General features: G+C 40.7%; 1 protein-coding gene across 3 annotated transcripts in view; it reads left to right on the top strand.

Annotated features, from left to right (window-relative positions):
* Positions 1-23,774, top strand: part of GRIN2C (glutamate ionotropic receptor NMDA type subunit 2C) — a 93,557-nt gene that overhangs the window by 56,608 nt on the left and 13,175 nt on the right. For all 3 annotated transcript variants that reach the window (XM_039342877.1, XM_039342876.1, XM_039342878.1), the window contains 4 exons: positions 380-548; positions 3,276-3,429; positions 18,002-18,127; positions 21,866-22,095. In XM_039342877.1, coding sequence (XP_039198811.1) covers positions 380-548; positions 3,276-3,429; positions 18,002-18,127; positions 21,866-22,095 — 679 coding nt within the window. The remainder of the gene's footprint in view (positions 1-379; positions 549-3,275; positions 3,430-18,001; positions 18,128-21,865; positions 22,096-23,774) is intronic.

Here is a 23,774-nt window from a genome sequence, read left to right as displayed (position 1 = left end):
GGCACTGATGAAGTTACACAGCTCATTTACAATGTGTCATATCCTGTGATGGCATGCCCATTATTCAGGGCCATGCTAAGCTGGCAAGCTGATTATTTATGACTGTGTTTTTCTAAAGACAACAGGACTATAAATAGCAATAAGGATACAAGACTGCCACATCCTAGTAATGGTTTAGTTATTTTTATTTTGGAACAGAGGAATTGGGCTAGTGACTATAATGTGGCTCTGAGGAAACATGCCAGGGCCTAGTGATTTAGGTTCAGGATGTCTCAAATGTACAATTGCTCAATTGATTTGAGCAATTGTACATAGTCCTGGCATGATTTGCTTGGAGGACACAGGTTGATTGTTGAGTGCCTTCTCATCTTTTTTCCAGTGGGAATGAACCTATGGACCCATATACCAAACTTTGCTGCAAAGGTTTTTGCATTGACATCCTAAAGAAACTAGCCAAGACTGTGAAGTTCTCCTATGATCTCTACCTGGTGACAAATGGAAAACATGGTAAAATAGTGGATGGTTTATGGAATGGCATGATTGGTGAGGTAAGGAATTAGGTATCTAAAAGTCACATTGTTTGGATTTTAACCACCTACACGGGGGTGGCGAACCTATGGCACGCATGCCAGAGGCGGCACTCAGAGCCCTCTCTGTGGGCACGCGCAGCCCCACCTCCCCCCATGGCCCCCTCTTCACCAGCAGCCCTCCCCGGAGGAGAGTTGCCCCCGAGCATGGCCATGTGGAGCAGTGCAGCCAAGGACATGGCAGCCGGGCAGCAGGGACATGACTCCACCCTCATGCCCTGTCACGGGCAGTTGATGCTGTGGGGCGCAGGTGGAAGGCGTGGCTGCCATAGCACTGCTGGGCCACCTGGGTGATCTGTGGCAAGCCATAGAGGCAGTGGGTGGCCCTGCGGGCGTGGGCAAGGGTGGGGATGGCGGGGAGGGGCTGGTTTTGGGGCACTCTAAAAAGTTCGCCATCACTGACCTACATCTACAGGTTTGGTGCACTGGTATTTGTCAGAAGTTCTCCGGGTAGAGAAAATGAAATCAGACATGCAACTCTGGTTCTCTTCTAAAGTTATACAATCCTTCTGAACTGTAACACGTGTCTAAAGGCTGACTTAGCTTAGACCAAAGGCAATGAAAATTCTATAACTCCAAACACATATATTTATCCTTCCTGCATCCCTCAACTAGAAAGAACACCCACCACTCACTAGTCACCAGCATTGTCTGTGGGCTTCAGCCTGAAGAGATGGCAGCCTTAAGAAAATGGCTTTACAAATAGGGAGTTAGTCTATTTCTTGGGCAATCTGTGGAATGTGAAATGGAGCTAGAATCTTATTCTCAGGTTGGCATTGGGATATGCTAACCTGGGAGTGAAGTCTCTTGTCTTTGGATAGTCATGTGTAAAATGCATACCTTCCATTACATGCAACTAACACTAAGTCTGCTGCGTGTGGTTAGGCCATCCTTTGAATAAGATGACAGGCTGTTGAGTGTCAAGAGCCCTACCTCTTGGTGCTGATTGGGATATTTAGACTGACTCCTAATCTGGCAGCCTGCTTTAGGATTTCTCACCTAGGTGTGCTGCCTGAAAAGAAATAGAAAAATTGAGACGTTACACTTCAGGGTTCTCCTCCTGTTTTGTGTTAGCCCCAGAAGAATAGCAATAGCACTTAACTTATATACCCCTTCACAGTGCTTTACAGCCTTCTCTAAATGGTTTACAGAGTCAGCCTATTGTCCCCAACAATCAGGGTCCTCATTTTACTGACCTCAGAAGGATGGAAGAATGAATCAACCTTGAGCCAGTGAGAATCGAACTGCCAAACTGCTGGCAGCTGGCAGTCAGCAGAATTAGCCTGCAGTACTGCATTCTAACCACTACGCCACCACGGCTCTAAACTCTAAATCCTTCTGAACTGGATGTCCATTCAGAAGCATTTCAAGAACTATATAGCAGTGATGGCAAACCTTTTAGAGACTGAGTGCCCAAAAACTGGCCCTGCGCCCGCTCCACCCCCTGCCTTGCCCCTGCTCTGCCCTCACCCTGTCCTCCGCCCTGCCTGCCCGCAGGGCCACTCACCACCTCTAGGGGCCACCACAGATCGCCCAGGCAGCCCAGCAGCACCATGGTGGCCACGCCCTCTGCCCGCACTTCACAGCACCAACTGTGCACGATGGAGCATGAGGGCAGAGACTTGGGCACACTGCCTGGCTGCCATGTCCTTGGCTGCGCTGCTCCGTGTGGGCCATGCTTGGGGGCAACTCTCCTCCAGGGGGGCTGCTGGTGAGGAGGGGGTCACGGGGAGGTGAGGCTGGGGAACAGCAAATGTGCCCACAGAGAGGGCTCCAAGTGCCACCTCTGGCATGCGTGCCATAGGTTCGCCACCACTGCTATATAGTATCTGTAAGAGAAAAAGGGCAGAGTTGTGAAAGAATCAAGCGTCCCACTATTTCTGGCCAAATCTATTCCTTGCTTGTGTCTCTACTGAGAGGACATCAGTGGCAATCTTGACACGCAGAGGGGAAAATGGGGTTAGGAGAGCCATATATAGTGGGAAAATGTTTCTTGATAGTGCACGAACACATTTTAAGGGCTGGATTCATCCAGGTGCAGAAATTTTCAATCAAGAAAACTCTCTTCTTAAGTACACTTGATCTGAAGTACTGGTAGTATCATAGTATCTGTAGGGTTGCCATGCAAAGAGGTCCCTTCAAAGTACAACCTTTTTTTCCCCTTGAAAATAAGTCCCACCGAGTTCTGTGAGGCTTATTCTCAAGTAAGCCTGCATAGACACAAAGGCTTATTTTCAACAGGGGGCAGCACCTGGCCAATTTTGTCTGTGCTTGGAAGTTAAGCAAGACTGGGCCTGATTAGAGTTTGAACTGGGAGACCTCCAAAGAAAAACAGGGCTGTGGGCTACATTGGAAAGTTTTAAAAAAGAAGTTGTGAAAGAAAACAACAGGAAACCATTTGTTTATTTAACAGAATTGTATGGCTGCTCCTCTTGAAATACAACTCTTCATGGTTCCAACATAACCAAACCATGTCCATCCTGTTTCCAAAAAACCATATGGATGTATGTATTCTCAAAGTCACCAGGAGTCAAAATTGACATCAGATCATATTTACCTTTCATTCTTTAATTTGCTGAGGAATGCAAAATGAAAGCAAGCAGAAATTTATTGGTATCTATATTTGGTGCTGGTTCTGTTGAATGACATATTATTCATGTCCTCTCTTTCTGTTCTTTCACCTTCCAGGTATATTACAACCGAGCAGATATGGCCATCGGGTCTCTCACCATCAATGAGGAACGCTCCCAAATTATTGATTTTTCTGTACCTTTTGTGGAGACAGGCATTAGTGTCATGGTAGCCAGAAGCAATGGGACTGTCTCACCCTCTGCCTTTCTAGGTGAGAACAAACAAATATATGCCATCAATATTTTTTTAAAAAGTGAAATTTGCAACAGAATATGGCCTTATTGAATGCTTCTGTGTTAGTTGGTTATGGATGGTCATTTATGTCCTTTTCACCTCATTTCTTGACTATTGTAATTAATTCTACATGGGCTGCACTTGAAGGTCACTTAGAATCTACAGCTGGTTCAAAATGTGGCAGCTCATGTGGCCATGGGCTGTCTCCATGTTACCCATGTGTGTGGCAGGAGTTTAAGGGTTACCGGTTGATTTCTGGATGCAATTCAAAGATAATTATTACCTTTAAAACTTATAGTTTTGGGCCTGAGTATCTTATGAGGCTGCCTACTCCAATTGTTTTCTGTCCATCCAATGAGAATTAGTAGAGGTGTCTCCCCTAAGAATGTCAGTGATAGGCTGGTGTCACCCTTTCTCTGGAACAGTTTACTCAGAATATGGTCCCATCCCTGTTGTATTTCAGAGACCTGGCTCTTTTGTAAAGCATTTGAGGATATCATAGATATTTGAGTTGCTTCTAAGGGTGAACGAGGATGCCAGTTCTTGGCTTTTGTTTGACTGTTGTTTAATATTAATTTTTAATTTTATGTTTGTAGTTTAACATTATTTTGTTGGGGAACGGTTAACTACTCAAAGTCTCAGGATAGGAGTTGCCTATAATTTCAAGCAAAGTAAAAAGAAGAAGAAAGTAAATAATTTATGCTCTATACATTGATACTCTGTGTCTGTTTTCTATCCTCGCTTTCCTTTACTGAGCATTTTCAGTCCCCATTGGACTATTTTGAGATTTTTAAATCACTTTTACACAGGCATTTCTAAGTAATTTGGGTGACCTGCATAGTTTATGCTTTGATTGCTTAAAGAACATCACTCACACCTGGCAATAAAAAAAAGGGAGGAAATGATTTCCTGATGTAAATTTGCATGAGGTGAAGACTTGCAATATCAACATACAGTTGGATGTTTAATATTCTCTAGTTTAAATTTTCAGTGTGAAAATTGTGATTTGGGGAATAGAAATCTTTTCTAAAACACTATCTTTGAATAGGCCATACTTTGGGCATTAATGTTTAAATAATATAACAATATTCAATTTTTTGCCATCATATTTGCTGTTATTGCTTCTAAGCCATTCTTTACTTGCTTCATAAAGTATTAATATAGGATATCTGGGGACTAGGAATTTGCATAATGAATGTGATATCAAATGCTGCATACCTAATGAGATTTGGCTACTTTAATTATGGTCATTGGAAGAAAATAAAAGTTATTGAATATAAAGGCACTTTTTCTTGTACGTAATCAGGTATCATACAGCAAAGAGCATGACAGGCAACGCAGCATAGCCCAACCTTTGATTGTGTGCAGATATCGGTAAATGACTTTAACTGAGAACAAGAAGAACAGTATCAATGAAATGAACACAGTGTCAGATATTTTTTAAAAAGTGTTTTGAACCATTGCTAATACTAATTACACCCAAAAGTATAGTCTGTCTAAATCCAGCCAAACAGAAGATGTTCTGAACATTCTTGAAATGCACAACATCCAATCCTTTGCATTAGAGAATTGGGCAAGCGTTACAAATTAATATTTTGAGCTGACGATTACAAATACGGAAAAATCAGTTAACAGAACAAAGCATACTATTGAAAGGCAGAGCCAAAGTGATGCCCTGCCTCACAAGGTATTTTCTGCCACTTTCTTGTTCAATTTGGTTTATAGGAAACCAATAAGGTCCATAATTCCATTATTGTTGTCACAAGGTTCCTTCTTCTAAACCAGGGGTAGGCAACCTTGGCTCTTTTATGACTGGTGGACTTCAACTCCCAGAATTCTGGGAGTTGAAGTCCACGAGTCATAAAAGAGCCAAGGTTGCCTACCCCTGTTCTAGACTGTTGTTTGAATGTCCATCAACTCTTCTGATAGGTCTTCCTTGTGACTGAATGTTTGGAAACAAGATGATCTTGACTGTTTACTCTAGTTGGCTGGTATTTAACAAATGCGTCTGTTCAATCTCTAGGCACAAAGTCATGGATCTGGATGAGGAATTAGTTATTGGCTCAGCATATCTATTTGCATTGGCAGGTGATAAAAAGGGGGGGGGGTCATTTTCATTACTGCTGAAAGCAACAGCTTCCTGGAACAGAATGGGATAAGCAAGCTTACTGACATCCTGAGAAACATTATCTTTTGTGGTATATTGGGCAGGGTTGGTGTTTGGAAAAAAAAGTGTAGAGAACCCTGGCATTAGTGTATCCATTACTTCTCCTGTTCCGAGAACAGAAGAATAGACAACTAAGCTACCTGCTGACCATTATTACTGTCACTATTGCAAATGGGTTAACCAAGCAGCCTTTCTGTCTCTCAATATTTTCTGGAGTATTTCTGGGTGTAGTATCTTTTCTCTCTGGAAAACAACTTGTTGTATTCTGCCAACATGGAGGTTAAATGCCTGTCTGCATCTGTCCATGTTTTTCTGGAGGCTCTTCCTTGAATGTGTCATGATGCAGGCCTTTGCTGTGATCTTCTTTTTATCTGAATATCTCTTCCCCTCGTCAGAAACTCCAGGTTCATCAATGCCAAACAAAATTGCCCTCAGTTTTAGGTCATCGAGTCACATTTCTAACTGGGACTGTTGGCCTTGGGCTGAATAGGACTGAAGATGGTTTCCCCAGCTCTCTGTTCAGCTGTCTAAATGGCATCTCTCTTGTCAGGCTGTCTGACTCTAGTCACCAGAACAAGGAACTGGCTCTGTCAATCAGAGCTGGGATCGGCAGGTTTTTGTTTTTGGAACAGGAATCAATGAGGTGGTCTGGAACAAAAGCCGGATGGATGACACCAGGTCCCTGGTTGCTGTCATCACCCTCTGAAATCTTGCCAATGCTACAAGAAAAAGGCTTGGGGGAGAGGGGGAGGCAGGAAAGGGAAAGGACAAGATATAGATCTTTCTCTGCCCGGGTGTGTTTGGCATCTTCTTTGTTTCTAAAAGTATCTCTTCACTTCTTCATCTTAATGGTTATTCTTGCTGTTTTGCTCCCTCTCATTTTTTGATTCTTCAGCCTAAAATAGAACCACGAGTAACCCATTCTTCTTCAAGAGACAACTGAGACTAACACGGAGGAGTTAGCCTCTCTTGGATGGCAAAATTAAAAATAAAATAAAAGTTGAAGTTTGCCTTCCAGCCAGAAGAGGTGGGGCTAATATTATCCTGTTGGTTCTGTCCTTGGGTGTTGAGAATGAGCACATATTTTTTTTCTAGAAGGGTTGTGTTAAGTACTAAGAATTCTTGAATTCCTGAGAGGTGAACCAAAGCCACCTTCAAAGTCTTTGATCAGTCTATAGATGAGGTCCTAGTTAGCCTATATTCTAGTTAAGAATGTTTACAGTATAGCTAAGTGGATAATGAGTTTCTTAAAAAGCCACTAAAGATTGTTTTTATAACTGTTGACGTATGCATGAAACTGAAGCAGGTTAGGTGCTAAGCAACTTATTTTGTACGTCTGGCTTCACAGGCCTAGTCTCTCTTCATCATCTGTTATTTTTCCGGTGCCTTGATATGTAAATTTTAGCAAGGTACATATTTTACGTTTCTTGCCTTCATCCTAATTTGCCAAAGGATTTTACAAAGCTAAGATTCAGTCATTTCCATCACTGATTTTATGAATTATTTAATGCTTCTTGGAGAAAAGATAAAAATTTATTGCTCTGATTATTCATTCTGACTGATCATTTTGCTCCACCGTATTTGTGTGGCTGAACCTGATGTCAGCTCTCAAATATATCAGTCACCTTCTGGATTCTTAAGAGTAGTTTGGAAAGGGCATGAAATGAAAACTAGGGCAAGTTTTAAACTAGGAAGTCATATCATCTGGATTGGAAAAAGTTCTATAGATAGAAAAAAAATTAAAGCAAGATTTGTTTTTCTCATGCTTGTTAGCATTCCCTCAGGCAAAATCTTTGTTTGGTGTTGATCATCCAATTCTACTTAATGGCCTCAGTTTACCGTGTTGTATATCAATATATTTTTTATTTCAGTGTTTCTTTTTGTTTGGGGTTTATTCTCCCTCCCTCGAGAGAGAGAAAAAGTTAAAAGCCTGAAATAATGTACTTGTTATATATTAACTGGAACATATGACAATGTCAGTGACTTTTATTGGATAACTCTAGAGACGGAATCCTTTTCTTTTTCAAAGAGACTGGTGGTTAACAGCCCAGAATGGCTCAGTTTATGGGAGCTATTTGTTTGACCATTGCCTGATATAACATCTCATTGGAAAGTTGTGACTGGGAGAGTTGGTAGAATGTGAATAAGGCACATCGCTTTCCCTATAGCAGGTCTGAGAAATAGATGGAAGCTAGTTGTGCCATGGTTAAGATGCTGCACTCATCGACTGGAAGGTTGGCAATTTGAGATCCTAGTATCGTGTGACGGGGTGAGCTTCTGTTCTTGCCTTAGCTCCTGACAACCTAGCAGTTTGAAAATATGCCAGTGAAAGTAGATAAATAGGTACTCTTTGGTGAGAAATTAACAGCATTCCATGCACCTCAGCGTATTGTCACGCCAGCCACATGACCACAGAAGCATCACCGGCTCCCTTGGCTAGGAAACAGAGATGAACACCGCCCTCTAGAGTTGGAAATGACTGGACAGGGGAATCTTTTAGCTTCAGTTGTGTCCTGCAACCATTATTGTTAACATTCACAAGCCATAGTTAATGTTCACCATGGTTTAGCAATGCAGCAAATGAAATGCTGTGATATATTTACTTCAAGGCCTACTTCTGTCGTAGCTCAACCTCAGGGCCTATGACCCTGATCTCATCTGATAGCTTCTTGATTGATAATCTGGCTTCTGAACTGAACAGGGTCTCTGGTTTATTGGATGTTGCAGAAAAAAGGGCTTCCTGTGGAGTCCTTGATGCTCTTTGAGCTTAGTAGTTTGCTTGCAGCTATTTCATCTCCTGAGTAAGTAACATCGTCAGTGCACAGGGGCATCATCGGTGCACAGGAGCCTGTGTGCAAGCAAACAACCAAGCTGAGAAAGCACCAAGGATTATGCAGTTCAGCCCTGAGCCACAGATACCCTCTTTTACTGGAAGAGAATATCCTCAATGTCAAAAGTAGCTGCCGCACTGACAAAGTCAAAAAGACTCAGGCAAATGGTCAGAGGGAATTTAATCTTCAGCTGAGACTGATTAGTGTGAGAGGCAAGCTGTGAAGCCACCAAGATCTATGCACGTGCACCATGTGCATATAAATAAGTGACATAAAATGCCATTTCACAATTATGTCAGTAACTTCGGAAATGTTTAGACCTATTTTAGGAATATGTCAGAGAGTGGAAGAAAGAAATGGTAATAGGATTCTACTGAATGGAAAGCCACAAAGAACAGCTTTCTTCCTTCCTAAAGCTGTTAGACAAGTAATAAAATCAATTCTCCTTCAAATAAGATTTGGCTGCGTCTACGTAGGTGTTCCCTATTCTTCCTTCTGGGATGTTTTTTCAACAGTCCAGTCCAGTCCAGTCCACAGCCTGAGATTTTCTGATAATCTTCCGTCCAGACCAAATCTTCTTAATTTCTCAAGGTCCGTTGGCTGCATTGGGCAAAGACTTTCTTAAGAAATAACAGCATTCTCACTCAAAGTGAAAACTCAGTTACAGCCAACAACTGATGTTATAAACTGCTACAGACATTGCTATATGGGTCTTTATCCTTTTTGAAATGGATGTGTGTGTGTGTGTTATGCTTTTGTGTGTGAGAGAGACAAAGGACAAAAGAGCTTCAAGAAAAATTCAAGAAAACAACCTTGGGTTGTCACATGCTACAAAAACAGTAAGTTATGTCTGTTCCAAAGAGAACCATTAACTATGGAAACATGAGAAAGAAGTGGCATGAATAGCATCATGGTCTGTCTCTCAAAATTCGCTCCAAGATAAAGGTGGAAGATAGATTATAAGGTGGGCTTGCTTAGAGAGGATGAGAATTTGTTAAAACAAATTAGAGATCAAAGTCGAACCCACATTAAAAGAATTTATGGTGTTTTGGTGGAATTGGATTCAGAAGCAGAGTTAGTTAAAGATTTATGGTTAAGTGGGCACAAAATTTTGATGAACCGATTTTATTAGATACATGGGAAATTATTTGGGTGAGGAATGTTAAATTCACGCAAGCCCAAAACTTACGGGAAAACTTTTATAAAATGTTTTATAAATGGCACCTTGATCCACAAAAAATGTCTCGTATGTATCCAAACCTGCAGCCTAAATGTTGGAAATGTGGCTGCTCGGATGCTACTTATTATCATATCTGGTGGTCATGTAAAAGTATTAAAGCTTTTTAGATTAAGATATGGTGGAATATTCAAAGAATTTTTAAAAGAAGGATAAAATTTACTCCACAATTGTTTTTGTTGGGTATTGTTTCTGATTGTGATGATAAAGAGATTATTTTAATGTTAAATTTAATTACTGCGGCTAGGTTGTTAATAGGGCAATATTGGAAGAAGGAATCTTTGCCTACTTTGCAAGAATGGTTTTTTAAAGTTTCTTACTTAGCGGAAATGGCAAAAGTTTTGGCTTTCTTGAAAGATCAATCGCAAGAGAAGTATCTTTTGGTGTGGAAAAGATGGATAAATTTTATACAATATAAGTATGATATAAGAAAATATTATCTAGCTTTTGAATAATTTATATAAGTTTAAGATATTATTTAGAAGTGTAATTGTTATTATTCTTTAATTTTTTATTTTTTTATTTTTTTTTATTTTTCTCTTTTTTTTTCCTCTTTTTGTTTTTTATATATAATGGAGTTAAAGTATTTTACAATTTGTTTATTGAGTGTAATTATATTTGCTTAAGGTTTATTTGGGTTTAAAACTTTTTTTCTTTTAAGATCTAGTTAAGCCTATTCAGCTCTGGGAAGAACGGGGGAGGGTTTTGGGGTGGGTTGGGAGGGATTGGGGAAGGGGTTTTTATTGTAAAACTTTAAAAATTTTTAATAATAATAATAAAAAAATTCCCTGCAAGATATGGATTTGGTGCTTGGTAGGAGTGCAGATTGCCTCTATTTGCATTTTTTAAAAATTTAGCAAATCATACAGAAAAATAAACTGTGAGCCTCTAAGTGAAATAGCACTGTTTTAAGAACTTCTAATGCTTTGAGGAAATGGAAAATATGAAACTGTACTCAAACAAAGCTTGACTTCTCTGGCATCGCTATCTTATCATTTTTAGAAAACCATCCAGTGATCTTGCAATCAGAGTCAAAGTAATGATGATTCCTTGTCTCATCTTTTGCTGCCCGTTCCCACCACTACCTTTTATATCGCAATTTCTTATTCAGTCTCTTTCTGGAGGAGAATGGTTTCCTTTCCTTTCCCCTTTCCCCTTTCCCCTACAAACTCACTCACTCACTCACTCACTCACTCACTGCCTTTCTTTCAGGAATTCAGAAAAGCTGGTAGTGTTCTTTCCCCCTGTTCCTTATTCTTGCAACAGCAACCCTTTAAGGTAGACTGGGCTGAGAAAGAATAACTAACAGATGACCAACAGTCTATAATAATTCATGTGATGAATCTACAGCTCCTCATGATTGTATCTCACTTTTCATCAGCTGTAGCTTAAAGCCTATCACACACAAGTACAAGTTAGTATCTCATTGTGTTCCCAAACAAGTGGATTTCATCTCACAATGCTGTCATTTTCCTGAAAGAATTGAAACGCTATCCTTAAAATGTACAGCTGTGTTTGCCTTTTGAGCTGACAAGTGATTCATTGGCCTAGAATGTCAAAAGAAGGTTGTTTGACAATTGAGTGGACTCTATTATTCTCCACAATGAATCTTTTCACATAAAGACAGTGTGTCTTGAGAGCCTGTTATGGGCTAATTCCTGAATGACTAGAGATTTCATCAAACCAATTCACACTCACATGCAAGTTCAATGAACACCAGCAACTGGTATTTCTAGGAAGAAAAATGTAAGCTCCTTAGGGAATATTTTGTTTAGAAATTATAACTTCAGTGGGATGAATAGGTATCATGTCACCTATTGAATGAATAGTTAGGGATGTTTGAGGCATTTGCTGTTTGTAAAAGACAGATTGTACAAACTGACTTGATTTGCACATTCCAGATTAATACACAGTATGCCTTTAGAGTTGTTTTTTTTATAATTCCAAATTTTTTGATGCCCTATTTTGTGCAAAAGGTATGCAACATGCTTTCACATAGTCAGAAGTATTCAAAATAGTACTTTTACTTTTGATAATAGAGGAAGAGCAGGGCCCCTCTTGGGTGAGCATCAGCTGCCTAGGGCAGGGGTAGGCAACCTTGGCTCTGGCTCAGGAATTCTGGGAGTTGAAGTCCACGAGTCATAAAAGAGCCAAGGTTGCCTACCCCTGGCCTAAGGAAAATCTCTGGACCAGGTGCAGAAGATTTTCTTTCCCCAGCAGAAAGATTTTTGGTCATCCCAAACAGGATTAACTGTTGTAATTCATATACCGAGGGTGCAGCTGGCATACAAGGTGCCCTTGTACAGAATTCCATTAGTGTCCCAGCAAGTTTTTAAATTTTCCACCTGCATGAATGTGCACTTGCTTGCCATTAAAAACATATTTTAACATTCTGATTAATATCCCCACTTGTCCACTGTTAAATCTTTTCCATACCATGCAACAGGTGCCTCCCTCCCTTGTGTGGCACCTTTGTGCAGCACACAATTTCACCCCAGGTTGTGGTGGCCTTTGGGACAGTGACTTTCTGTATTTAGCAGAGCATATCCCAGTTAAATGGAACTAGGACTCCGGCCTAAGATTATTTAAATGTATGCTATTGCATAGATATGCTATTAGAGAGCAATCTGTATCCATTTAATTTTTCCTTCCCTTGGGTTCTTTCTGAGGGACAGACCTAAGCTCAATAGAAATTTAGGACGCTTCTTGCTATTACAAAACTGCCTTCCCTTCCCTTTCATCTGCTTCTCAGTATGCTAATGAAATGCATCTGATGCCATCAGATAAAGTTTATGTCCTTTATGACAGGAAAGGACAAGCTGACAAATGGGCCTCAGTGACGGTATTTGGGGGGACTGAATTAATCCCATTATTCAGTCTGCCTTTAATGCTGGAGCTCTCAGTGTCTCTCTGATGCTGCCAACATCTGAAAAAGGCCTGGTCTCTCTCTCTCTCTCTCTCTCTCTCTCTCTCTCTCTCTCTCTCTCTCTCTCTCTCTCTCTCTCTCTCTCTCTCTCTCTCCCTCCCTCTCCCTCCCTCCCTCCCTCTCTCATTTTCTTCATTCCATATATTTTTTTTGTAATTATGTGATTCTTCTCCTATATTGATCATGTCCATGTGGCTGTTCTGACACTAATGACTGCAATCTCTCACAACTGTCTACTCATCACAAACACAAGATGGGAATCCCAGCCTGTATGGCCTGGTGTGCAGAGCTGGCTTTCTCTCTGCCCCTGGAAAACCGCAGGACTAATAATCATCTGTTTACCTCTGCCCCGTCCATTTCCTCTGGCTTCTCTTCAATCCTTACCTGTCAGGTAGCACATCTGGAATCTTGGACATTGTCCAGAGAAGTAGGAAGTGTCATGGATTGCACCCCTATCTGCAGTAATCTATTAGGCAAACTCTCCAGGTGACAGCATTATAATTGTAAGGTACCCTGGGTCTCCTCTATTGAGCAGCATAAAAATGTAATCATAAATAAAAATAAATTTGTGAAATCGTTGATCTGCTGTGATATTGATAATCCCATCAAAGAAATATAGGTTCAGTATAAATCAAGCAAACTCTTCCACCAGAAAAAAACTCAAGTCTAAGTGACTGGAGGAGCTGATTTGAAGTATTTTTTATGGTTATTCGTGTTTACCAGTGGGAATACTGATCCCATAGAACAGACATGTCAAATACAAGGCCCAGGGGCCAGATGCGGCCCGCAAAGTGGTTTCATGTGGCCCGCGAAGCCATCCTGGAAACAGTGAGGGAATGGCCCCCACTGTCTTGGCCCTGTCCCAGGCCAGCCAGGAGCCAATGTACAATTTTGTGGTGGCCATCTATGCTGAAATGTATTCAGTCTTAGCTCCACAAGGCTGTCTGGAAATGGCTTGGTGTCACAGGTGCTCAAGGGCTGGGCTGGGCGTTTAACCTCTGCTGCCCAGGGCTCCGGGCAGCCCGCGCCACCATCCAGCCCCCCCCCGCATGGCCTGAGAGGAACAGTGAGGTTCCTCCAGTGGACCATGCCTTGGCACATGCCCTGGTCCCACCCCCTTCTGCCAGAGACCCTCAGATCTGTCCCACTCTTGCCCAGGACCCCCACAGGCACCCTTGATGTGAACGATGTAGAGCTGGCCATGCCCACCCAGTAGGCTGCACTCACCCTGGCCACACCCACCCGGCCCCCTGAGGGCAACCACAATGCTCATGCGGCCCTCAATGAAATTGAGTTTGACACCCCTGCCATAGAAAATATGCTTTCATGAGATCAATATTCCCATGTCAAACCTCCCCTTCCTGAAAAAAAAGAAAAAAAAAATAGGCTGCATAAATGAAAAGTCTGGACTCTCACCGCCACAATTAAGTAGCTATGATTGGACAGGAGTGGGCATCTTACAATCACTAAAGCGGAGTGAATTTCTGACTACATCATTCGAACCCTCCTTGAGATGTGAATTTTATATCAGGGACTTTTGAATTGGGATAAGAGGAAAACATCCACTTTCATACTGGAACTTCTTGAACAAATGTCAGTGCCTTAGCAATGAAATAGACACATTTTCTAAGAATATGTTAGCAAGGTCTCTTCTTACCTCAATAAATAGTATACGAGGGTGAGCCTATATTGTTACTTTAACAATATTAACTTGTGCTATATGTTTTATCCTACATGATCCTCTATCTCATAATTAAGCTCATAATTAAGGAGGATTTGATTTCATTTTCACTGTGTGGTAGTCTAGCTTGTGGTTACTTCAGGAGAATATTCTGGATTCTTGGTTGCTCTTCCATCCTCCCCAACCAGCAGGGCCATGTCTATGGAGATTCTCAGTCATCCAGGTCATGGTTGTCCCAAAGTACTTTTTTCACGAGGCAACTGGACTTTCTTGTTTTTCTTTGAAGATGTTTCACTTCTCATCCAAGAAGCAAAACCACTCTTAGGCCACTCTTTCAAAGACCTCTGGTTTGAAAGATGGGTCAAAGAGGCCATTTATGTCAAAATTGAACAGCCCTCTTTCAACGGGGGGGGGGAGGGATACGACATCATCTATCTCCAGTCTACAACACAGTCCTTTCAACAGTTCCAAGAAGGCTCCACACCCATTTACAATACTCAGGTAACCCTGACAACACAGATAAGTCTCCAGGTGGCATCAACTCTCTAAAAGAATACAAATGATCAGCTGTCTGCAAGAAGTATAAATCTTTCCATTCCTCACCATCCAGTCAGAACTGAAGAAGCTCCTTGGATGAAAAGTGAAACGTCTTCAAAGAAAAACAAGAAAGTCCAGTTGCGTCATGAAAAAGCATCTTTGGGATCACTTTAAGAATCTTCTGTATTAGAATATGAATCCTATTCCAATATTTCTTTGCTTTATTACATGTCCACCATAAATGATAAAAGGTGCCTTCTTTACATCTGCATTTCCAGCATTCATTTAAAATACCTTTATACATTTTTGATAACTTATCTGGTGTTAAATACCAATGATACACCATCTTATAAAATAGTTCTTTTAAATTGTAATTTAATGTAAATTTTAAACCTTCCATCCACATATTCTCCCATTGTTCAAGCTTTACATTATATCTAAAGTTCCTTGCCCACTAACTCATACAATGCTTTACATATTCACTTTCCAAATTCAAATTCAATAACGTTTTATAGACCTTAGCAATGATATGTTCATCACTACCACACGGTAGGATTTCCAATTCATTTTTAACAGAGTCAAACCCATAGCTCTGTTTGTCTAATTTAAATCTTTCTTTCAGTTGTAAATATGTAAACCAGCAGCAGGACCATGGTTTCTTTTGTATACTTCACTAAAGCAATATTTATCTTCAGGGTTCTTTGCAGAACAATACTAAAATGATTTCAGAGCCTCCTTCCCTTCCATCCTTTTTTAAAAAAAAAATGGCTTTGATTGTCTAAATGCTTATGAAAACGTTTCACCCTTAGTTCCTTGAGTGCTAAATGTTAGTGACAATCTTGTGCCCTCGGCTATCTCCCCTTATCCCTTGCATACATTTTCCATGTTTATCTGCAGAGAAATCTTTTAGAGAGTGAATATTTCTCCTGTTGGGTAAATCTCTTGTTCTCTCCTTTTTGTTCTCCTATCAGTTTAGGTTTTATTTATTTTTTCAAAAATGCTATATATATCAGGAGTGTAGCAAAGGTCTCTCCTCAGTGGGTGCATAAAATCATTCCAGATATGAGGTTGATATATGTGTGATTTGTTCTGATTGGAGCTAATGTAAGTACCCCCCCCCCCATGTCACTTTCTTTTACTTGAATTTCTTGTAGTCTGGATTCCCTGCCTTGAGTTTCAACAGAGAAAGGGTGAGGTTAGATTCAAGTTTAGCTTTCTCTGGGATTTAGCTTCCACTTGTGTCTTCAGGGGCATGCCTCTTCTGTCTTTGAGATGAGGGATGTATCTAGACTGCCACATCTCACAATTAATCATGTGAAACGTGTGACTACAGCAAAAAAAAAGTATGCAGCTACAGTGTAAAATCTTGTTTTTGAAATGGGAGCCTTCTGTGAAATCAGGAGCTGCATATCAAGCATCATACCGACATCCTTCTGATTATGAGTGACAGCCCTCTGACAGCACAGGGAGAAGAGAAAAGGAAGTTGGGGAAAAAAGGGAAGCTGGGAATTCTAGGCTCTCTTGGGTCATCAAGAGCACAACTATCACAGCAAACCATGACAGCTGTACTTGCAACATATAAGTGAATGACTTTACATCCACCAGAGTCTTATGTTAGAGTATTTTAACTCAGTCTTTCCCAGAATTATATCCTGTGGATTCATTGGACTCCATGTATGTCTAGCTGGATGAGGAATGTTTGGAATTGACTCCCAACCTATTGGGAAGACAGCAGAGTAAAGAATTCTCTCTCTCTATATATGTATAAGTGGCATTGTTCTAAGTGTGTGAAGGGGTTACTTGGGAACTTAGGAGTAAGTTTGGTCCCTCCAATTTACATGAGTCCATTCTGGTATTCAATGCATAGTTTGGATTTTAATGTTGCTTCTGCCAACAAACATATTTTGAGTTTGTTCCTGGAGAAGCAACAAGTCATGAATTAAAAAGGCACTTCTCTGTTATAGATATATGCAAGTCCTGCTTACTGTCTGACTATCATGTCAAGGTAAAATTCTCCATATCCATCTAATCCAGTGATGGTGAACCTTTTAGAGACTGAGTGCCCAAAAACTGGCCCCATCCCGCCCCGCCCCCACCCCGCCCCCACCCCACCTGCCCGCAGGACCACTCACTGCCTCCAGGGCCCGCTGCAGATCACCCAGCAGCGCCATGGCAGCCACGCCCTCTGCCCACGCCCCACAGCATCAACTGTGCGTGATGGGGCATGAGGGCAGAGTCTTGTCTACACTGCCTGGCTGCCATGTCCTTGATTGCACTGCTCCGCATGGGCCACGCTTGGGGGCAACCCTTCTCCAGGAGGGCTGCTGGTGAGGAGGGTGTCATGGGTGGAGGCAAGGCTGGGGCAACAGCACGTGTGCCCACAGAGAGGACTCCGAGTGCCACCTCTGGCACCCATGCCATAGGTTCGCCACCACTGATTTAATCTATCTATCTATCTATCTATCTATCTATCTATCTATCTATCTATCTATCTATCTATCTATCTATCTATGCTCTGTATCCATTTATTGTACAATCTATCTATATCTATCTGTCTGATTGTCTATCTGTCTCAGTTTAGGTTCACACTGGAAGGAACAATCTCTATTGATTCTTGTCACTAACAATGTTTTTGAGTTGTTTTTAATGTTGTTATTGCCAGTATTCAGAAGTAAGAAGAGGTGCATATGGAACTAAGCACTGTTAATTATGCACAAGAGGAAGACAGATATGGAAACACCCAGACACCCAATACAATTTGGTGGTGTATAAAGAAAATCCCAAATTCCCAAATGACAATTTATTATACTGGTCCTTCAACACAGATGACAGCAAGGGGTTATGAGGGAGAATGGAAAAAAGGGGGAGAGGTAATGAAACAGAGTATGTGGGGAGGGCATGTCAAACTGCTTGGAACAACAAATTGCAACATTTTTGTATTCCTTCCACATTACAGATCTCATTGTTGTTCATGATGATGTAAAGTTATAAAAGATGTGATGGCAAATATTTTTTTTATCTCAGACATTGCATATAAATTTTAGTTCGTGTTCCTTGGGTTAAACTTTCAATAGGAAGAACGTAGAGCTTGCGGTAAGAGTGCATAAACAAATGATTTCTCCTAATCAATCCTGTTGTCCTGAGTTGACTGGATTCCTCTCATCTTATAGAGCCTTACAGCCCAGCTGTGTGGGTGATGATGTTTGTGATGTGTCTCACAGTTGTTGCTATCACAGTCTTCATATTTGAATATTTCAGTCCTGTTGGCTACAACCAGAATTTAACCAGTGGCAAAAGTAAGTTTCCAAATGGCTCAGTGAGTAAGTTGCATTACTTGGGTAGTGGGGGAGGTAAGACACAAAGCTGGATTATTCTTTTATTAAGCATTTTCCTACCAATAAAATAGACCAAAGAAGTCCAGAAGTTCTTGCCTATTGGCCTTTTTCAATCACCTCAAGAAGAATGACAGCCCAGACTGAACAGAAAGATTTGAAGTAAGCAAGGAATGGAAAAAATATAGAGCATGCTGTCTTATGGTAATCAATTAAACCACATGCATAAGAGAAGAGCTCTGCAACTGCAAAAGATATCAGCTTATAAATACTTTCTGTATTTTGCATGGAACCCATTGCAGTCTCTGCCAACGAAGAGTCATACATATCTGCTCCTCCCAGGGCCCCCTTTGGTCTGATTCCCAGGATAAGAACTCTTTGGCTGCTTACATACAGGGAGGTGCAGCACTTCAGAGCAAGTGTGGACTTACTATTGGACATCTATTTCACTGAGATTGTGCAACTGCCATGTAAGCCTAGGCAAAGGCACCATGTTTTGAAGGAGGCACCAGCAAATGTAGCATATCTGGCAATACTTATTTTGAAGTGCTGCACACGCCTGGTTAATAGGATCATTTTTCACCCAGTGGCAAAGCAGCAACAAAGCAGTATATGACATTAATGTATTTGTAATTGTTCCCCGATTTGTACATCATAAGTGCAAACTTGGCAATTACCATTGATCTCTAATACTTCGATACTTGAAGGACTACCACAAGGAAGATGGGCCAATTTATTTACCAAAGCACCTGTAGGCAGGGCAAGAAACAATGGATGGGAACTAACCAAGGAGAGAAGCCACCTAGAACTAAGGAGAACATTCCTAACAGTGAGAACAACTAACCAGTGGAACAAATTGCCTTCAGAAATTGTGGGTGCCCCAACACTGGAGGCTTTTAAGAAGAGACTGGACAATCATCTATCAGAAACAGTACAGTCTCCTCCAAGAGCAGGGGGTTGGACTAGATGACCTCCAAGGCCCTTTCCGACTCTGTTACTGTTATCTCACACACACATGGGTAACAGATAAGGAAACGGGAACTTACACATTAGATTAAAAGTCTAGCAAATCTTGGGTGAGAATCTAAAGGTTGTTTAAAAGCTTAAAGTTATTTTTATACCTCATTAAACACTGAGCATACTAGATTTCAAGAGACCAAATCTGTTACGATTGAGTGGATTATTTTTTTAATGAAAAGAGCCATCTAAGAGTCTTTGGGGCAAGCTATACAGACCAATGAAATGCAAAGAGGAACAATGTTCAAACGGATGTATAGAACTGGAAATGTCAGAGAATGGCTTTTCTCACTGCTGTATGATCAGCTACACCATCTCTCTACAATAATTAAAAAATTCCTCTTTGAATCTTGTAGGTAGACCTATAAACATCATACCCTTGAGACTGTTTTGATTTAATCCACAGTGAAAAACAAATCACATGGTAGCTTGTATTTTATTTTTTTGTCATTTTGACCCAGGCTGCTGCTAAGCATTGTGTGAAAAATCTCTCCATTCTAGGCCTGGTCAGTTCTTTGACAATATCTTTGCCCCTGAACTGTCATCAGCAAGCTAGATTAGCCTGATCTGCAAAGGTGCCTCTAGGCTTCTTGAGCAGGGTTCTTCAACTAATGGGTCCCACTTCTTAAGAGTTTTGGAGAGCTTTCTCACTGCTGCTTTTAGATGCAAGCTGCTGTTGACCTCTATCCTTGATAAAACTTATACATCCTGACAGGTGGATAATGAAAAGGGTATGAGTGGAATGAATTCCTTCCGACTGCCCATTGCCACTTTTGTTCAGTCATCTCACCTTCCAGAGAATTCTCTGAATTTCTCACCTTGGAAAATTTGCTGTCATTCAAAGATCATAGTTAAGGATGCTAGAATGAGATGGCAAACTAATTAGAAGGAGATAAGAGCCCAGAGTGAAAATAAGCAATCTTTTTTTAGCTTCCATCATGTTCTTTGGCAGGGTGAGGGACACCTGGATGCTCCTGATTGCTTTATTGGGGAAAAAAAACTCTCTCTCTCTCTCTCTGTCTCTCTCTCTCTCTCTCCCTTTCTCTCTCTCACACACCGAGTATTTTACATTTTCAGATTGTTGTTTTGTTTGTTGCATTCTTAATTTAAAGCAAAAAATAGAAGAAAAAATGATATATTCGGAACTTGAGCCCCACTTTGTTTTCCTCCTTAGAAATTGAAGGAATCTCCATACCAAAATCTCCCATAGTGATTTTTCAAGACTGCCTTCCTTCCTGCAGTTGCATTTAGCTGTGTGTGCAGAGAGGGATATCACTTTCTATATTACTCGGGGTTGCATGTATGCCAGCATCATCTCTTTTCCTCTTTCTCCTCTGACTCTCAGTTCTCCTTTGCTAACAGTGTTTGCTGTCCAGAGACTACTCCAGGCAGCTGATTATGGTGGTCCTGTTCCTTCACCCTCTCAGGGGACTCCAATGCATAGGGGCACTGGTAGGGTGTGTAACACCAGTGTAAGGGCCTGGCTCAATGCTGATCAAAGGGAAATGGCAAAAAAACGTAGCCATTAACTTTTAAAAATTTAATATATGTATGTTTAATGGCATACACAGTACCATTAAAGCTAGGCTTAGAGGATTTCTATGGTTCATGTATTCAAGGACTCAGTGGCTGATCTCTTGGAATACTTAATAAACCCTTAGGCTTAGTTATTCCAAAGAATTTTGCAAAAATATTCCATTATTATTGTTTGATCAGAGCCACATGTATTTTCACGGTTGTAGACAAAGTTACCTACACTTAAATACATTGGAGAAACTTCTAACCACAGTTTCCCCTTCTTAGGGCAGCATGACAACCAAACATATGAAAGCAAAATCAATCCAATCTGTTTTTACTAAACAGCAAGCAAGCAAGCAAGCGACACTGAGTCAAACAACACGCAGAGATCTTATAGAGAGGATTTCGTCTCTCAAAAGTTCAAGGAGATTATCAAAATGAAGATTCCAGTTAAAGGGCCAACTGGAATTCTGATCAGATGTAGAGCTAGAAAAGTTAGGGGGGAGGTAATTAGAGAGAGGGTAGGCACATGTATCTGGTGCACAGCCACAATCTTTGGTCCTCTCCACACCCCTGTTCTTTTTATCCTCTTGTGTCCCGGCAGCAAATCTCACCTTTTCTGATTTAGCCTTTCCTGACTGACTCTGTGCCTTCCTTCATTTTCCCCTCTAGAATAGTCAGCTTGTAACCCGCAAGACTGATAAGTATATTTAACCATCCCAAGTAGCTAGGATTTTTTTTTCCATATCACAGCTAAATTGATCCTCCTGACTCTGATGTTCAGTTCCTGGTCCCTAGTTTGTCTTTCTTTTGCAGCCTCTAAATATCTCTAGCTATTTCCCATCAACTAGCAAAGATAAACCACAACATTTAGCTTTAGTTCTAAAGAGGCATAGTTTTATCTCCAAAAAATGTCCCTTTAAGTGTTAACGTGATTAAAACAGTACAGTACAGCAATTCAAATTGCAAAGTACACCACTAAAAATGCTCATTTTTAAAAAATGTTGTATCAATGAATGAAAAGTCTTCAGTATTGCAGCCCTCAGGTGGCACTCATAATACTGAGGATGAGAACCATCCCTTACAATTTTATTTTATTGCTAACAGATCTGTTTCTTATTTCAAGAAAGCTTGTAAGTCATTCGTTATTTATGTTCCTCCTTCTAGAGTCTGGTGGGCCATCCTTCACTATTGGCAAGTCGATCTGGCTACTGTGGGCTCTGGTTTTCAACAATTCGGTTCCCATTGAAAATCCCAAAGGCACTACCAGTAAAATTATGGTCCTCATCTGGGCCTTCTTTGCTGTCATCTTCTTAGCCAGCTACACTGCAAACTTGGCAGCATTCATGATCCAGGAACAATATATTGATACCGTCTCCGGGCTGAGTGATAAGAAGGTAAGCAGTAGCGATGATTTATTAATATGATATGAAGGTGGCAACCAACATTAATGACCTTGGTGTAAGTCACCAGAAAGGTCAATGGTAGCAAGTTGATGCCTTCCATTTATCCCAAAATCCCTTGTTATCGGTCGTGCTCCTTGGAGGTGTAACTTCAAAGAATGGTTTTGAAGTTTATTGTTTAGGACATGGTTTAGGATGCTGATGATAATCAGTGAAGGTTTGTGAAGTTGGATTTGATTTGTCTCCAGAGTCATTTTGATTAAACATCTAGGGCAATGTGAGGCACAACAGAGATAGCTGCTCTGCTATCACAGAGGCTCATGCAACCATGGGGCTGGTTAGCAGCCCTGAAGACCCGTCCCCTTCTTTTAATTAACATTGGATTTTAATCATCTTTGACTCTTTTTAAATGTTATTTAAATTGAAACATGCACCAATAGTACAAAGAGCACACTGGCTCCAAGTAGATTTCCAGATGCAATTCAGGGTACTTGTTATCACCATTAAAGCCCTGCATGGCATAGAGGCAAGTTACTTTTGGAATAGCCTGTCTCCAGCAGTTTCAACCAGGTCCATTAGGATGGGCTTGTTCTGGATACCTATAGGAGAAGGGCTGACAGAGTCAGATGAAGAGGTGAAAAAAGGAATCAGCCTAGAATCATTATATAGCCACAAAGTCCACCCCCCCTTGACTGTCATTGATCCTTATCTAACTCTAAGCAGATGCTGACCATTCGTTGAGAAGATTCATGTGCATAGGCTTTTAGCAATAAATCAGTTAAATTGAACATTCAGGTGTGGACATGGTCTTTCGCACCTGACAATACCCTCTCTGAACCAACTTCATCTTATGGGACCCAGGAGACATGTTTCTCTACTTCAGACCCTGCCCCCTGGGACAGCTTTAGTCCTGAGTCCTACAGATGACCAGATTCTGCTCTGAAAGGACAGGATAACCTGGCTTCCTCAGGTTTTAGGGCCAAGATACTAAAGCCCAATATATATGACAGTGTGCGAATTGCTGATAATGTGTGAATTCCCTCGGTTATATTATGTTTATCTTATTTTATTATTATTTAATATTTTATTATTGCATTCTATATAGTTTTATATCGGTTTTTATGAACACAGTTTTAATGCATTACAGATAAATCACTCAGATTGATTTCTTTCAGATCGATGGCCATATAAATTTTCCAAATAACATCACATAAATAAAATAAAAAAAAGTCAAAATGCAAGACACATGGAGACTACTCAGTTGACTTTCATAGGCATGATAATTGTCAGAACCTGACAATTACTAGCTTTTTTTTTATCATAGGAAACTAGTCTTTGGAGAACAGCTATGAAAACTCATTTTTGGATAACAGCAAAAGTTACTAAAAATAATGGTCCCTGTATCTATAGTACAATAAGCAATTTTCTGGGAAACCATTTGTGCTCCTATATTTGACTTTGATGTGACTGAAGATAGCAGTCTTACTTCATTTCCTTGAATATATCATGACTCTCTGTAAAAAGGTAAATGGAACATTGTGGCAATCTAAGTTATCAGCTACACTAAAATAAATGTGTACATAACCTCCTTTTTCAACCCGAGTTTATGTAAAATGGAAGGTACAGAAGCATGCACACCACTCTTTCTGGGCTAGATTCAGTGCTGAAGAAAA

This window comes from Crotalus tigris, unplaced genomic scaffold (genome assembly GCF_016545835.1).
Source record: "Crotalus tigris isolate CLP2741 ecotype Arizona unplaced genomic scaffold, ASM1654583v1 scf7180000017814.3102382, whole genome shotgun sequence".
Taxonomy (NCBI): domain Eukaryota; kingdom Metazoa; phylum Chordata; class Lepidosauria; order Squamata; family Viperidae; genus Crotalus; species Crotalus tigris.
This window is presented reverse-complemented; position numbering and strand designations above follow the sequence as displayed.